This window comes from Eptesicus fuscus, chromosome 8 (genome assembly GCF_027574615.1).
Source record: "Eptesicus fuscus isolate TK198812 chromosome 8, DD_ASM_mEF_20220401, whole genome shotgun sequence".
NCBI lineage: Eukaryota > Metazoa > Chordata > Mammalia > Chiroptera > Vespertilionidae > Eptesicus > Eptesicus fuscus.
This window is the reverse complement of record NC_072480.1, coordinates 63,603,501-63,621,193: the sequence shown is the minus strand read 5'-3', so window position 1 is coordinate 63,621,193 and position 17,693 is coordinate 63,603,501. Positions and strand designations below refer to the sequence as shown.

The 17,693-nt window shown below is 45.4% G+C and overlaps 1 protein-coding gene across 2 annotated transcripts in view; it reads left to right on the top strand.

Annotated features, from left to right (window-relative positions):
* The window catches only part of STK24 (serine/threonine kinase 24), a 104,164-nt gene that overhangs the window by 81,935 nt on the left and 4,536 nt on the right, over positions 1–17,693 (top strand). For both annotated transcript variants that reach the window (XM_054719895.1, XM_054719896.1), the window contains 7 exons: positions 501–609; positions 887–1,044; positions 8,294–8,479; positions 10,884–11,029; positions 12,393–12,522; positions 13,726–13,794; positions 15,080–15,216. In XM_054719895.1, the coding sequence (XP_054575870.1) occupies positions 501–609; positions 887–1,044; positions 8,294–8,479; positions 10,884–11,029; positions 12,393–12,522; positions 13,726–13,794; positions 15,080–15,216 (935 nt within the window). The remainder of the gene's footprint in view (positions 1–500; positions 610–886; positions 1,045–8,293; positions 8,480–10,883; positions 11,030–12,392; positions 12,523–13,725; positions 13,795–15,079; positions 15,217–17,693) is intronic.

The window sequence follows — 17,693 nt, the reverse complement described above, 5'->3', positions numbered from 1 at the left end:
AAATCCCAGTCATTCGAAATTGAGTTCTTTTAGCTGTCTTCCCCCAAGCTTTAAATTTTAGGTTTAAAAAATTCTGGTGCAGAGGTATTCTCAGAAAGCAGTGGGCTCCTGGGCCTTCTCTTTGGACCACTGTGTTTTGATTACCATTACACATGGACAGAGCCACGCTGCTTCGTACCCTCCCCAGCAGGTACTGGGAGTCTTGGGGCTTTTGCTTTCTGGACTAAAACCCCTTATGGCCCAACACAGTGGGGTTGGCCACAGACTTTCTCACTGGCCCTACCCTACTTTAATTTTTAGCCAGCTTTGCTCCACTCAGCAAAGTCATTTTCTCTGTTTATTGTTGTTTGGGGCCCTTTAAGTAGGTTTTAATTGTCTGGACAAAATGCCTGTTTTGGAGTAGATTTTCATTATTGTCCATTTAACATGGGTATTGACTGTTTTATAATTTCAAATGTCTTAGAATCATATAAGTAACTTGAACACTTTTTTTTTGTTAGTTAGAACCTGGGCCTTTAGATGAAACTCAGATTGCTACTATATTAAGAGAAATACTGAAAGGACTTGATTATTTGCATTCGGAGAAGAAAATTCATCGAGACATTAAAGGTAAGAAAGCATCTTGTTTTTATTCCGTTGAAAACCTCAGGTGGAGAGGACCGTGCTGCAGAGTAAAGCTGTGCTTTTCTTCTCCGGGGGGCTGTCCAGAGTCCCTGCAGCATGCCGGGGTGGGTGTGAGGGGTGTCTGCTCAGAAGCATAGCCTTGTTGCCTGTTCTTGTTGAGCACATGATCTCGCTGAGGAGAGGACGGAAACATTCCCAAAATGATAATGGACGGAACAATACAGCAAATAATATCAAGAGGCATCTTGGTTTTATTTTGCAGCTGCCAATGTTCTGCTCTCTGAACATGGAGAGGTGAAGCTGGCTGATTTTGGGGTGGCGGGCCAGCTGACGGATACCCAGATAAAAAGAAATACCTTCGTGGGCACCCCCTTCTGGATGGCACCTGAAGTCATCAAACAGTCGGCCTACGACTCAAAGGTAACAGCCGATGCTTCACCATCGCTGGATCTGGAGAGTTCCCCCTCTTACATTTTTACCTTATAGCTCTTCCAGTGAGAGTGAAGACTGGCACCTTGAAGTAGGTCATAAAGGTCGTTGGACCTTGGTTAAAAACAGGGTTCTTCACTGTCTCCTGCTGTATCATGCAATACCCTTTATTTATCCAGTCCACAGTCAGTGAGGTTTTCAGCGTAATGTCTGCTTGGTGGTGGTGCTGGGGAGCATCGAGAAGAGGGTGTTTGAAGGTGGGTGTGGAGGGACGGAGGATCAAGGTGGTGGCCAAGGTAAAGGCAGCCAGTAGAGCGATGTGGGATGTGGGTCCACAGAGAGGGCTCGGGGGCTGTTTGTGTATGGGTGATAGTCGAGGCCTGAGTGGAGGGGGTGAAGGAAGAGGGCTGTGGACAGAAATCTGAACGATATTTAAGGGACATGGACAGAAAGAGGATCCCACAAGAGAAACAGCCCACAAAAATGGAATAATGCTTTTAGAGGTTGCTACAGAACCTTCCGGTCATTATTTTTAGTACCCAGTTAGATTGTTACTCTCACAGGCTCTTAACCAACATGGGGCAGAATTATAATTCCCTTTTCCAACCTCTCTTTTTTAATGCTCACCTGAGGACATGCTTATTGATTTTAGAGAGAGGGAGAGGGAGTAAGAAAGAGGGAGAGGGCGAAAGGAAAAGGGTGAGGGAGAAAGAAGGAGGCTGCCTGAGACATCTCCCGCCCGTCTTTCTCCCTAGTGCAGGGTCTCTGGGTGTTGCCAAAGGCAGCCTCTGAGCATCAAGAGATTTCACTGTGGAGCTTTGCCACTTTGTTCCTGGTGTTCTTACCAAGATCAAATGCTCTTACCTGATCAGTAGAAGTTGCAGCATTCTTTTTAGGTAGATTAAAAGGTGCAAACTCACAGGGAATGCACACTTGGTTTGGGACCTCAAGAAACTGTCACTGACCTTTAGTTACCTTTCCTTCTGGCTTATGTTAAAAGCTAAATCTTTCATTTGCTTGGATCATACCCAGTGGCTATTTTTTTTTTTTAAAACATTTTTGTATTTTAAAAAAATTTTCTATTGGCTCTTTACTGGGAACCATGTGTGAAAATATGCTTATGTGAAATTTGCTTCCCAGGTTTGTTGACCCAGGAGGTGTGGAAATTGCAGATAAGGCTGATGTCTATGCCTGAGTCTTGGGGCTTATCAGAAGTGGGGTTCCAGAGGCTGGGCCCTTAGGGATGACGTCACACACACCCTCATTAGTTGTGACTCTGGGCTAGCAGCGCTTCTTAAGAACAGTGCCTGACAAAGGGCCCTTTTCCGAGTTGCTTTGTGAAATATCCTTCCAGTGACTGCCACCCTCTGCGAGGCTTGCCTGATGGCAGTTTATGTTCTTAGAGGGGCACCCTGCTCTCCTGATAACACAAATTTAACTCAGCTTCTTTCCAGTTCTCCCTTCCATTCTTCCTTGTGGGTGTTTTCCTACTGGTCTCGGTGTTACAGGTAAAGAGCTTAACAGGTGCAGGCTAGCAGGTTCTGTTACGTCATCATGGGAGCACACCACTCAACTGCAGCCCCCATTGAGAAGGAGTCCTTGGTCATCAGTAACAGTTATTCTGTATTGTCGAACCGTCTATATAGGAAAACATCTGTTCACAAATGTCTGCAGTGCAAAGCACTAGCTTTCATAGCTTTTGACTTGAACTCCTATTGAAATTCCAGTAAGATGGATCTAGACAAAGTCAGGCAACACATGAAGAGATGCAGGCCGTTCCATCTGGGCACACACATACTGATTCGCAAAGGAGGGTCAGGTTGGGAAGAAGAAGGATTTATCTGCCTCACTAGCATCATCATCTCACCTAACAAAAAGGGGACTAAGTCTTAGTTTTACGTATATATATATACAAGCTTATTTAACACAACCAGTTCTTAAACCAGTGTCTTTGACCCTTTGTCATTTGTCTGGGCTGCTTAGATGTTCTGTCTGAGATTGCACATGCGGGGCATCTTACTGTCGATCTCAGTTCGTAACTTGAGCTCAGTGTTACTAAGTCATGGTAGCCCGTATGTCTGAAGAACCTCCATCATAACTGTTACTGTTATTATTAAGGGGATTTAGGGCAGCTTAGTTTGTTTAAGAAGTCCTGAGACTTTGAAGATGGTGCTAAGGCAGAAAACTCTGCTCTCTGCCAAGGAAGCCTTTGCTTTCCTTGTTAGAGCAGGGTCTGGGGCTGCGGAACTTTCACACACCCCCCCCCCTTTCCTTTGTAAGGTTATTACGACGGTATGTCAGGAAATGGATTGGACTTGGGTAAAAACTTTGCCTGTTTCATGTCCTTTTCTCTGTACTCATTCATTCGATCTTCACTGTAGTTGTACCCAGTGCTGTGCTAAATAATTTACATCTTCAGTGAGTAATGGCAGTACCGGGTGTCAGGTGCCCTAACAGGTAAGCAGGAGTGCAGGGGGGCTGAGTGGGGGACATCAGAATGAGCTGAGCAAGGAGTCAGACATAGGGCTTTTCAGCCCCTCAAAGATAAGGGAAGGGTATTTGGCCCAAGTCCACGTGGGAAAGGGCAGGACATTTATGTTTGGATTGTACGTTGTGGTGAAGAATGTGCTAGGGGATGAGGCCAGAGAATGTGACTTGCCTGTTAAGTGGAACGACATCCTGTAGACACTGAGAGGCCAGTGTCAGTATTCTCCTGTAAGTAACTCTTCCCATTGTGGTCTCAAAAGCAGTACATACTCTTTAATCTGGAAAATACAGGGGGAAAAGGAGATGAAAAGAGAACCATCTGTAGCCCTACCGCCCAAGCACAAGCTACCTCATTTTGGTATCCAGTCATCTCTGACATAACCGTTGGCAGTCTGACCATGGTGAAACGTGGAAATGGGTGATGCATTGAAGGGAAAAGTAAAATTGTTAAAGATGAGGGAAAACACGGTGGTTGCTGGAGTCTGCAGCTGGCCCGTCCACCGCAGTGCAGGACTGGCCCTCCCCGACCTGATGCTGAGCCACCGGCCTCCCCGGCCCGGTGCAGGATCAGGATTTGCCCACAGACCCTGCTGTAAGGAGCCCTGGAGGTGGGGGAAGGATGGGAGTGGGAACAGCATCTAACAGCAGGCTTTATTTTAGCACGTAGTCACGATGGCGCCTTTTTGGATCAATCATGTAATTGCTGTGTAGCGCAAGTGATCTTTACACCTCTAGATGCTGCTTATAAAAGTGTACCTTAATATTGTATCTAATGAAGTAAATCATTTATATTAAATCCATTTGGATCTATTTGTTGACTGGTTCATAACTGTGATTTGGGTTTTCCAGGGTTTCCCCCCTCTTCCTCTTGATTATAGAGTTGACTGTGGTTCCTTCTAGAATATTTTCTATGCACTATTTTTTATGCTACTTAAATTGCATTGTCTTTAGATTTGTAGCCAGCTTACTTCTACTTAAAGATTGCAATGATTGGTATTGCAGGGATTTAGAATGTTGGATATTGGTACCCACTCAACCTGCAGCCCCATTGAGAAAGAATCCTTGGTCATCAGCAACAGTTACTCTGTGTTGTCACCTAGGATTGTGCCACCTAGAACCGTTCACGTAGGAAAACATCTGTTTACAAATGTCTACAGTGCAAAGCACTAGCCCCTCATAGCTTTTGACTTGAACTCACATTGAAAATCCTGTTTGTTTTCTTTTTTAAATTTATTTTCTTTATTGATTAAGTCACTACATATGTGTTCTTATCCCCCCATTGGCCCTTCTCCCCCCCTGCTACCTCCTCACTCACGCCCTCACCCCCCTGGTGTCTGTGTCCATTGGTTAGGCCTATATGCATGCATACAAGTCCTTTGGTTGATCTCTTTTCCCCACCCCCTTCCCTCTGAGGTTTGATGGTCTCAGTGATGCTTCTCTGTCTCTGGATCTGTTTTTGTTCATCACTTTAAGTTGTTTATTATATTCCACAAATGAGTGAGATCATGTGATATTTATCTTTCTCCAACTGGCTTATTTCGCTTAGCATAATGCTCTCTAGGTCCATCCATGCTGTTGCAAATGGTAGGAGTTCCTTCCTTTTTACCGCAGCATAGTATTCCATTGTGTAGATGTACCACAGTTTTCTGATCCACTCATCTGCTGATGGGCACTTAGGCTGTTCCCAAATCTTAGCTATTGTAAATTGTGCTGCTATGAACATAGGGGTGCATATATCCTTTCTGATTGGTGTTTCTAGTTTCTTTGGATAACGAGTCTCTTCTTATACTTGAATTTAATTGCTTTGGAAATGTCTGTCCTTCCCCCATATAACATATTTTAAAACATAGACACATGTTGTACATCTGATGCCATATTTCCTAGGTACAGTCATAAGATAAACTCAGTTGCATGTATGATTCCCAATTGGCGTCATCATTGTTGAGTGCGTGGTACTTCAATAAGTTAATGTGCCACATCAGCTTAGTCATTCTTAAGGCTTAGTGTAAGTAAAGCTGCCATTGAATATTTTTGGCAGCATATGCTATTTTCTAAACCTAAAATGTACTTATTTAGGATAGATTCCTAGAAGTGGAATTAATTGGTTTTAACAAGTTTGGATATTTTTATGGCTTTTGAAACATGATGCCAAATCGCTTGCTGTTTGTTCGAGTGCCAGTCAAGGTTTCCAAGTCAGTCAGGAGTGTGTTCGATGTCTGCAGAGGGAGCCTGCTGTCAGGAAGACACTTGAGGAGCCCCCTACAGAAGTCCCAGGAGAGGGAGCTCTGAACTAAGCCAGGCAGGAGGGCTGGCGGGGCGACCCAGGGCGCCAAGATGTCAGGAGCCACACCCCCGGCACTTGGTGATGGAGGAGGATATGGAGAAGGGTCCCGAGAGGCTGGGGTGACACTCCAGTTCCTGGCTAGGCTGGCTGCCTTGGAGGTTGGCATGTGTTTTGTCTTGACAAGGCTGTGCTGGCGACTCCCGGGGGAGCAGGTGAGTGATGCCCTGCTCTCCTCTGGAGACTCGGCTGCTTAACAGGTGGGGCTGGGATGCTGTTTCCTTGGTTAACGTCGGTTGGTCCACCCTGGCAGGTGGGAGGGGTGCCAGGTCCTCAAAGTCTTGCTGCCTGTTTGGGTATTGTCTGGCGTGGTGCCCAATAGCAAGCCCTCGGACCACAGGGAAATGAGTGCCCACACATCTGTGACAGACTGCCAGCAGAGACGCCACCGGCCGGGGCCTTCTAGCTACGGAGTGGGTTTAAGTGGTACCGGGTGCGGAGGGGTCTGGAGGTACATCGTCTGGACAAAGGTCCTGCATCCACACTCGGTGGGAGGCAGGCTGAGTAGCAGGCTTTGCCAACAGCAGCAGCTCTGGTGAAATCCAGGGGGAGAGGGTGGAGTAGCAACGGATGGGAGCCATGCAGACTTCAGGAAGGACCCTGTTGAGTAGAGGGGTTGCTGTGGCAGGAGAGTCGTGCTGTCTGTCCTCGCTGCCTCTGCTCATGCACGCTGCCCTCACTCCTGGTACCTGCACATGAGGCAGGTCCGCCTGCCACTCCAGTTATGGGTGCTCACTACAGGCACCCATCTTCCTCCTCCTGGGAGAGAGGGACTCTGGAATAAGTCACATTTTGCTGATTTTAAAAATAATACACAGGTAAGATAAAGCAAAGTGCAGGTTACAGATAGAAGGAAAACAGGCATATTGCTCCTGATACTGGTTCATCTAGACCTTTAGTAAAATGTACAATGAATTTAGAGCAAGGCTTGCTTATTCCTGCCTTTCCTGAGAACAGGAGAATATGAAGTATGTGCTAGGCCTGGTATATATGTGCCAGGGAGATGGTAGTGAGGGTTTCTCATACTCTCTAGGATTGCGGGAACATGGCTGATGAATCCTTACCAGGTAGTTAAAGGTGAAAAATGTCTGGGTCCTGACCTGAATGGGCCTTCAGGCTTTCTGTCTCCTTGCTATAAGGTAATTGTGAGAGATATATAGGTTCTCACTTAATTGCCTGGAGTTATGGTGGGTTTACAGTGCAGTGACAAGAGCAGAGAAGCCATACTAAGACTGAGTACAGTGGAGGGCTTGGCCCTCCATCCCCTGCAAGGTCACAAGCGTGGGCTGGGCAAGGGGAGGATGAGGCATCTGGACAGTGGATGCCCCCACTTGGCACCCCCTAACTCCTCCCAATAGTGAATCTAATCAAGCCTCCAGACTTAATGAACCCACTGGGTATTTGACAGGAAATCCAGGAGTAGAACACATTAAATGAAACCAGACAAATCCAGAATTGGGGCCTATTTCTTCCTCAAGTCAGTGAACGGGAGAGGAGGGTGTGAACTGTTACAGGTTAAAGGAGCCTTAGGCCACCTAACAATCAGTTGTAGCATCCGGGCCTTGTTTGGATCCTGATTCAAATAAATCATGAAAAGACTTTTGAACAGTTGAGAAAATTATTACATGATGTTAAATTATAACATAATATTAAATTATTATATGATAAGGAGTTACTGTTAATTTTAAATGTTGATAGTAGTAAAAAGTCCTTAAATTGGTAAACTGAGGTATTCAAGGAAAATGTTATGATGTTTTTTATCTGCTATATACTATGGTGAATAATAGCTAAAACTTACGGTGTTAATGATTATTGAATTCATATGCTAGGTAAATGGGGTGCATTGTACAAGTATTTTCCACTTCTTTGTGTGTTTGAACATAAGTTCTGAGTGCTGTGTTAGGCACCTTGCATAGCCACTTGTTATTATTCCTGTTTTACAGATGAGGGAAGTAGGCTCAGAGGTTAGATCTTTGTCTGAGGTCATGAGACTCTGCTGGTAGAGCTAGCAGTTAACTCGGAGCATTATGTTAGTCCTGAGCACTGCCTGACTGGCAAACACACCTCACTCCCCCATCTGCCCTCTCTGCTCTCCTCTGACTACCTCCTGTTGACTGCCTCGGGGCCTCAGTTGACATTGAACGCATTATACCTCCAACAGCAAGTGGAAGAGGAGTACTCGTAAAAGCCGCCTTCAGTACAGAGATAGAAGTTGTATTGTGTATTATTTTCTCCTGTGCATTGCTTATTTTGAAATTAAACCATAGGCTTATCTTTCTTATTTTCAGTTAAAGATATTTTGAAAACCTTAAAAGTTCATCCAGATGTATTCTCTCTCCCCCACCCCCTGAAGTATATTTATTTGAATTTACTCCTGCCTGGTGGTTCTCTAACGATGCTTTTTTGTTGCAGGCAGATATCTGGTCCCTGGGCATAACAGCTATAGAGCTTGCAAAAGGGGAACCACCTCATTCTGAGCTGCACCCCATGAAGGTTTTATTCCTCATTCCAAAGAACAACCCTCCGACGCTGGAAGGAAACTACAGCAAGCCCCTCAAGGAGTTTGTGGAGGCCTGTCTGAACAAGGAGCCGAGCTTTGTGAGTTTCAGATCAGAATGGCCCACATCTCTTCATGAGAGGCCCAACTTGGTCTAAATCCATCTTATTGGAATTTCTTTTCTCACTAATGTCAGCTGTCTTCACAGTCTCATTTGCTTTCTTTTTTCTACATGGGTATGATTGATTTCTTTGCATTGGAAATATGTTTTTATTGTTATTTTATCTTTGAAGGATAAAATTTATTTTTTAGCATCTCATACCTCATTGAGCTTGGAGACTATTCTCCTTAATATTATATGTGTAATAATAAGTTTTTCATTTTATAGTGTTAGGTCAGGCTATAAATTATTAAGCTATTTTTAATAATCGCAAAGTCTGGCCTGACAAATAATGGCAAAATAATTTTTAAAGTAAATGTTTTCAGTTTCTACTTGGCATGTGTCAGGAAAGAAAGGCAAATAAAATATAAGTGAACCACCCACTTTGCCCCAACCCCCTTCTTTATGTTTGATGGACTCTGGCAGAGCCGTGTAGCAGTACCGACTACATAGCTTCAGCCTAATTTTCTCTCTGAATTAGGACATTATTTTGAAAGTTATCTGTATATTCTGGTGTTGTGTATAGCACCATATGTCCTTGTTTTGTCTGTGAACTTTCCAGCAGGGTTAGCTGGAACCCCCCCTTCTGGTCATGAACTCTTATCTAAAAATGGGTGATTAGTTTTACAAGAGCACCGTGGTTTTCTAATATGATACCAGTTTTGGTAAAGGAATTGGATGGCGAGTGCAACCTATTCTGAGATCCTCAAGGGGTTGCAAAGTACACCAACCATTGGTAGTGTGGGGCTGCTGTTCTCGATTGTCACAATGCTCTGAAATTTACATCATGCTGTTAGTTCCTAGTCACAAGGCACCAGTACCCAGAAGTTAACACCCACCCACATCTATATCTTCCCATTAAAAACGTACTTCCATCCCCGCCGGTGTGCCTCAGTGGTTGAGCGTCGACCTATGAACCAGGATGTCACGGTTTGACTCCTGGACAGGGCACATGCCCAGGTTGCAGGCTCGATCCCCTGAAGGGGTGTGCAGGAGGCAGTCAAACGATGATTCTATCTCTCCCTCTCCCCTCCTCTCTGAAATCAATAAAAATATATTTTAAAAAACAACAAAAACCCATACTTCCAGTATTGGCTTGCTTGCTAGTGTACATATCTCCACCAGATGCACTGAGAGAAGGATGAGAAGCTGAGAATGCAAGCACTTCTGAGATGCTTGGAGTTTCACAATCCCGTGGACAGGGAGTGAGAAATACCTGAGGTGACCCACGTTTTTCACAAGCTTAAATTTGAGAAACATGCCTGGCTCTTGTTAGTAAAGCTTTAGAAATTCAGAGTAAGCGGCAGCTTAGTCTGACTCATGTTGTTTATATATTCCCCCTGCCTGCTCCATTTGGGCTTCACTCAGCTGCCTTGGGAAGCATGTTCCCTGTAATTGGTTTTGCCAACCTCAAGGGCAGAGCAGTTGGCCACGGTCAAAGCACGCTGTCTGGCTGTGGCCATCCTGAGCCCAGGGCCTGGATGAAGTCCTCACTGGACCACAAGGAAAGAGGCAGACTTGGGAAACCAGCTATTCTAAGTTGGGGCTGGATGACTGAGAACTCGGGTACTCTTTGAGCAACTAAGAAAAAGGAATCTCCTGGCTCCTTTGTAGATGGATCCAAATGAACATGTTTCTTATTTTGGGGGATGGAGCCAAATATTAATATAGTAAGTTAGCAAGGTAATACGAAACATGTTTTCTCTCTTGCCAGCATTTGCAATAAAATGTTTTATAGAACCTAGGAGGCATATTCTAGCTCTTTTGGATGATTTCTGTGAAATTCTCTGGAGCATTTTCTAGGTAAATTGGGTGCTTTTCTGAGAATTTAACATTAGATACTAAATGCTACTGTACACAGAGTCCCACCCACGGATACTGAATGGCTTATTCTTTGAATAGGGGGGAAACTTTGAAGTAGAACTTGCTCTTTAGGTATTAATGTGGTTGTTTGACTTTTTTTTTGAATCCTCACCTGAGAATATTTTTTCCATTGATTAATAGAGAGAGTGGAAGGGAGGGGAGGGAGGGAGTGGGGGAGAGAGAGAGAGAGAGAGAAAGAAAGAGAGAGAGAGAAAGAAAGAGACATCAATTGGTTGCCTCCCGCAGGCGCCCCCACCGGAGCTAGGGAACCTACAACTGAGAAGTATGTGCCCTTGACCGGGAATTGAACCCATGACTCTTGGGTGTAAGGGCCGACACTGTTATCCCTGAGTGAGCCAAACCAGCCAAGGCTGTTTGGCCTTTTGAGGCAAAAGTCTAACCTTTGGGGTAGAATCAAGTGGAATGCAGGGACTTCATCTCATGCTTTTTCTGTTTTCATTGTTTGGTGGTTTGTTTCCCAGAGACCCACTGCAAAGGAGTTACTGAAACACAAGTTTATAATACGCAATGCGAAGAAAACATCCTACCTGACGGAGCTAATCGACAGGTACAAGCGGTGGAAGGCCGAGCAGAGCCATGAAGACTCCAGCTCAGAAGACTCTGACACGTAAGTCTGCCCCGCCCGAGTCGTTCGAGTGTGTGCGAGCCAGAGCATGCACCCCTGACTGCGCTGTGCCTGAGAGTGTTGTGTTTATTCTAGTCTTTTCTTTGGGGTGGGCTTTGGGTTCCTTTCCTTTTATTTTTTCTTAAAGACAATCCAGGTTGATGGTTCTCCTCGTTTTACGGAGTTTTCCTGCATAAAGCCTGAGTGATAAAACTGCGTAGACGGAACTTGACCTGGTTTCTTTTTCTTTTGTTAAACCTCATGCTCTTAAAACACTGAGCAGATGAAACTTGCTTTAAATACATATTTTAAGAAGATAACGAATGTATGTTTTTGTGATTCTGTGTTGTGTTCTGGTAGAGGCTTCGCACTGTAACAGCGCTGTACCAGGAAGCTACTAAAAACCGGTGTCGAGTTAAGCACCTAGGAATTCCGTTAGCTGAGGATGAATTGGGTGGAGGGCCATTTCGGGGAAAGCTGGGCTCATGGCTCTGACATAAAGGGGAAAGGAATCCGAATGTCTGGGGATGAGAACAAGTGTTTTCTGAAGGTCTTCAGGCAATTCCATTATAAAGCCAGGAGTGAAAATCACGGATCAGGAATTGTTGAGCTCTAGACGTTGAGAAATTAGAGTGGTAGCACTGGGGATAGAAAGATGAACGTGGAGTCTGGCCATGGCTTTGGGGAAAGGAGGAGACGGTCCAGACTTCAGCATGTGGCGGGTGCCGCTGAGATGGGGACACTGGAGAAGATCTGGGGAGGAAACCGAGTTTGTGTGGGACGTGTTCAAGTTGCTGATAGGATGTCCGAGAGGGTGTGTCCAGTTGAGCGTGGCATTGAGGTTTGAGTTTGGGAGAGATGTCTTGGCAGATGGTACAGATTTAGAGTCACCGTGGTCATTGGAGCCATGAGAACAAATGGTGTCCCTCCCAGCATGTCTGCAGAGTGAGAAGGGCCCTGCAGCCCAGCACCAAATCTTAGGAAATGCCAGCGTAAAGGCTGAGCCTGTGGGTCAGAAGAAATTCAGTTTGTCCCATTTGGGAAGAGATGCTGCTTTCATTTGAGGAGGAGAGGGGACGGGAAGGCGTGGATGCAGCAGGCATTGTGGGAAGTTGTGGGGATCACACACTGATGGTCTCTCTTCTCTGAGTTGGGAGGCAGGCTTGTCTTACGAAGCCCAAGAGGGACTGGAAGGGGTGGGGAGTGGGAAGAGTGGAAATTGGTGTGGGGTGTGAGGGTGAGACGGAGAAGGCATGCGTGGGAAGCTGGGCAGCCTAAGTGCTCAGTTGGGGTTTGAGAGGCCACCTGTGGGGTCTTAGCCCCACAGAGCAGCTCATCACGGGTCCTCCTGGATTTCTGTGTTAAGGGAAACGGACACGGATGGTCAAGCATCTGGAGGCAGCGACTCTAGCGACTGGATCTTCACGATCCGAGAGAAAGATCCAAAGAGTCTTGAGAATGGAACTCTTCAGCCATCGGATTTCGACAGAAATAAGGTATGTTTGCTGGTATGAGAGGGACCAACACTTGTCACCAGTCAGCAGCATTTTCAGTCACCTTTCTGTCAGGGTGAGGTGGCCCCTCATGGCGGCCTGCTTTGGAGTTTTGCTGACGGTGAATTGGCAGAGCAGGAGATTTTGTTCGGCTGATTACTCAAAGTCAGACCTACAATGCTGACTTCTGCTCTCTGTAGGCCTGCCCTTCTGTGGAATCAGCATTTCCTGATGCTTGAATATACAGTGGGAATTATGGGGTGCGGGAGTGGGTGAGGTTTGAAATGACTTTATAGCTCTCTTGACAGGACTGTCCCTATTTTGCATATATGGTTATTCATGTAAGCTACTAGAATTTTGGAATTAAGTTTTATTAAAAGTCATTAAAACCACAGTAGCATATCACCTCACACTTGTGAAATGACTATATTCAACAAACAACAAGTGCTGGTAAGGATGTGGAGAAAAGGGAACCCTCGTGCACTGTTGGTGGGAATGCAGACTGGTGCAGCCACTGTGGAAAACAGTATGGAGGTTTCTCAAAAAATTAAAATAGAACTACCATAAGATCTAGTAGTTCCACTTCTGAGTATTTATCTGAAGAAATCCAAAACACTAATTTGAAAGAATATATGTACTCCTATGTTCATTGCAGCATTATTTACAATAGGCAAGATATGAAAGCAACTTACGTGCCCATCAGTAGATAAATGGATAAAGATGTGGTACATTTATACAATGGACTATATTACTAAGTCATAAAAAAAGAATGAAATCTTACCATTTGTGACAACATGGATGGACCTAGAGGGTATTTATGCTAAATTAAGTAAGTCAGACAGAGAAAGACAAACACCATATGATTTCACTTACATGAGGAATCTACAAGTAAATAAATGAACAAAAGAGAAACAAACTCATTGAACAATCTGATGGTTGCTCGATAGAAGGAGGGCTGGAGGACTGAGTGAAAAGGTGAAGGGATCAAGAAGTACAAACTGGAAGAACCAATAGTCCTGGGGATGGAGAGCACATAGGGAATATAGTCACTCATGTATTTGCTGTGGATGGTGTCAGATGGGTGCTAGACTTATCCGGGGGAGCACTTCATAAATTACATTATACTTGGGTAGCACCTGTCTGAAGTTTATTGAATTTTTGTAAATGTCAAATATTTCTAATTACCTTTTTTTTTTCTTCTCCAAGATGAAAGACATCCCAAAGAGGCCTTTCTCTCAGTGTTTATCTACAATTATTTCTCCTCTGTTTGCAGAGGTAAGATGCCCAGCTGACTTGGCGGGGGGGGGGGGCGGGGGCCTGAGAAGGGAGAGGGAGCAGGGTGAGTGTTGCCAGTGGAATCTGGGAGGTGAGGAGCAGCAGGAGGTGCAGGCCGATGCTCTAACCACTGGGCAGTGCCAGCCAGGGCCCATTTCCTTCTTTTGTATGATGTTTGGAAGATTGGTCCTTCTGGTTGTCTAGATGCTCCCTTCCTTTCCTGTGACCCTGCTGTTGTCACTTCTCCAGGATCAAACAGGTGATTAGGGAAAATGGGGTGTATTTTCTCATTTGTCTGAAGCTGTTTGTTATGGGGCACTCGAAGAAACTATTCTGAAGTCATCATTCAGAATTAGTGAATTAATCCTGGAGGTAATGATTTTCTTTCTGGCTAACCTAAAGGTAAACTCACAGGCCAGGCTTCCCGGGTGTTCTGTATGATCTTTCCCCGGGAGAAGGAGAAACCATTGTTTGCAGAATGGAGACTGATGCGGGGAATGGTAGCATGTGTTCATACGAGCTGGAAAAGCCAAAGCTGTTTTGTAAACTGTTCGTTAAAGATGAAATTGAGGAGGGGACTCCTGACGAGGAGGTCATGTTTTTTCTCTGCTGCTGCACCGAGGGCTCTCAGTCCTGCCCTTGGCTGCGTCTTGCCCTGATCAGCTGCCCTTTTGCATTGCACGTTGTGTCGCATTTCTGAGAGACTGAATTGACTTTACATTGAGGAAGGAGCCTGCAGACTGTGTAATGGTTCTCATGGGAGCAGAGGTGCTAGGAGGGGCATACAGATCCCAGAATTTAGAGCTAGCACTTATTTACATGAACTAGAATATTTTGAGAAAAGAGGACCAAAAAGACAGTTTGTCAGCATCTAAGAACCAACCTATCAACCGCAGTGAGCTTTAGATTAGATAGCCCGTGTGGGAACTAGCACTGAGTAATTTTGAAATTACTTTTCTGGTATAAGATTGGGTTGAAATGGCAAAAGAAAACGGGACAGCCTGTCATGAACAGATTTGCAAAGGTGCACAGGACGCCAGTTGTCTCTGTTCACGCTAGTGCAGGCAGGGGCTCAGGTCTGATGACCTTTCTGTACAGTGTTCTCGGCATCCAAACACTGTCCATTGAGAGGAATGGGAAGGGAACCAGTGGCTGTGCTGGGTCCCTGCCAGGACTCGTGCGGCTGGAGCCATTGTGGTCCACACGTCATGTTCTTCTCTAGAACAGATGCTCCTTGGTTCCTGTGCTCGTGTGTGTCATGCTGTTCATGTTTGTGTCTTTTAAGTTGAAGGAGAAGAGCCAGGCTTGTGGTGGTAACATGGGGTCCATAGAAGAACTGCGAGGGGCCATCTACCTGGCGGAAGAGGCGTGCCCCGGGATCTCGGACACCATGGTGGCCCAGCTCGTGCAGCGGCTCCAGAGGTAACTGCCACCAGGCCTGCAGCGAGGCACTGCCTCCGGGCAGGGGAGCCCCGCGGAGGTTGCTCCACGCTTGCCCTGTGGCTTCCATGGGCTGGGTGTGGGACCCCTTCAAATGGACCGCTCTGCCACCCTCCCTTTGTCAGCGTGGCGCTTGGTTCTTAGTCTGTTCTGTTACCTTCTTGTTCTCAGTTCTGAAAATCATGTGCACGAAGGATACAAATCTGGAAACGACTGGGAAGGACCACAGGACTTCGTGGCACATAAATATCTGTCTGCTCTAATGATGCAGCCTAGTTATACAGTCCTTAGCTATATGTTGGTAATTCTCCATTTGGGTTTAAAGTCAAATGTCCATAAATTCCAGAAGTTTGGACTTGGCGAGTCCAGTGAGAATGGATGCGATCTGTGATTTTCCATGGGTGGCTGTGCTGGTTTTCTACTTGGCCTCTTGTCCTGACCTGTGTGCACCGACTGACCGGTGGGGTGCTCCCTGCACCCACCAGTGGCCCTGATTGCCAGCGAGGAATAGTGATCTGGGTCTCCCTACCCACTCTCTTGAACTTGTTTTAGGAGTCTCCTGTGGAGGAGGTCACTCTGACTGCCCCAGTCCCCAGCATAAGTACAGTCATTTGGGGGTGTTTAGAGATAACGGAGGTGTGCTGTCCAGCAGCTTGTGGCTCCATCTCTCCTCCACTCCCCAGACCTTCAACACTCCTGAGCATAAGTCATGTCACTGCTTTGACATCCACCTTCCAGGTGACTTTTCCAGGCTACTCAGTCGCTTCCAAATGATGGCAGGGCTGGTGACAATCAGGGGCCTTGCAGGTCTCTTCTGAGGGGTCAGCTTGACAGTACGTAAAGAAGTTGGGGTATGTGGGTCCCCTTGGCCACTTCTTAGATGTGATGGAAGGAGCCACCTGATGTCCTGTGAAGAGTCCCTCTAAGGAGGGGCATCCAGAGAAAACCTTAATTCTGACCCTGCAGGTCCATTCTCCTAATTCTCAGGTTCCTTTGTCAAAGACATCCCAACTTTCCAACTTGCTCTAAAGTTTAGGCTAGAGAATTAAGACTTTACTTGGCCACCTTCGATTTTGAGGCAATAGACAGAATTGTTATCTCTGCCCCCGTCCCTTTTGATACTAATGAATTACAGAAATAAAGGAAAACAGAATAAAGAGGTCACTTTATCTTCACACAAGCACTGTTGTTACCATGTCTGTGGGTATCTATCCACCATATGTATGCAGTTAATTTCTAACATAGCTTTGTTCTAACATTCATCGAATGTTTTATCTTAGCATCCCATAAGCTTTTCTCCTATCCTGTATAATAAAAGCGTAGTATGCAGATTGTTCCCTCTAACTGGAGTTCATCTGGGCGTTTGACCAGGGGGTGGGGCTGGCTGGAGGAAGGGAGGGAGTACCTGGCTGGAGGCCGGCAGCCAGCAGCTGCTAGGGACCCTACCAGTGCATGAATTTCGTGCGCTGGGCCTCTAGTTACTTAATAATGGTCCGTTTTTCTTAATTTCACAAAGAAACTTGGTATCACTTCCCAGCTCATTTTAGTGACATTTACTTCTGATTAAAAAACACCTTTAAATCTTGAACAGATAGAACTAACCCTGAAACCAGTGGCATTATCTTGTTTTGGGTTTTGTTTTCTGCTTTTGTAGTGTCACTTTTTAGGACTGATATTTTCCACGTTGTCTCCAATTGCTTGAAATTGTAAGTGACTTACATACATGACTTGATTTCCCTGCAGCTCTAGGGCTCGGGTGGTGGCCTGTGTGTTTAATTGGTCTGTCTCTCAGTTCTCCTTTCTTTAGTTGCTGATATGAGTTAATCTCTACCAGTGCTGTCTAATAGAAAGATAATGTGAGCTATACAGAATTTAAAATTTTCTAGTAGCCACATTAAAAAAAAAGTGAAAAAAAAATAAAAAAATTGTAAAGTCCTGGCCAGGTGGCTCAGTTGGCTGGAGTGTCCTCCTGTACAGCGAAAGGTCACAGGTTTGATTCCGGTCCATGTGCATACCCAGATTGCTGGTTCAGTCCCTGGTTGGGGTTCATAAGGGAGGCAACCGATCAGTGTTCCTCTTCCTCTCCCCCTCCCTCTCTCTACTAGTAAAATCAATTCGAAAAACATATCCTCAGGTGAGGATTCAAAAAAAGTAAAAAAAGGAGCAAGTGAAATTAGTTTTTAAAATATGTTTTCTTACCCATTGCATCCAAAAATCTCATTTTAACATGTAATCAGTATTAGCATCATCAGTGAGGTATTTCACATTCGTTTCAGTACTAAGTCTTTGCAGTCCAGTGTGTGTTTTACATTTTACACACAAACTTTCAGGTGCTCAGCAGCCATATATAATGCAAATATAACTGCCCACTGTCCACTTTGTGCTTGAAGTTTCACTTTCCAGTGATGCCTTAGACATGCTGAGTCAGCATTCTTTTTCTTCCCCGGACCGGTCTTGCT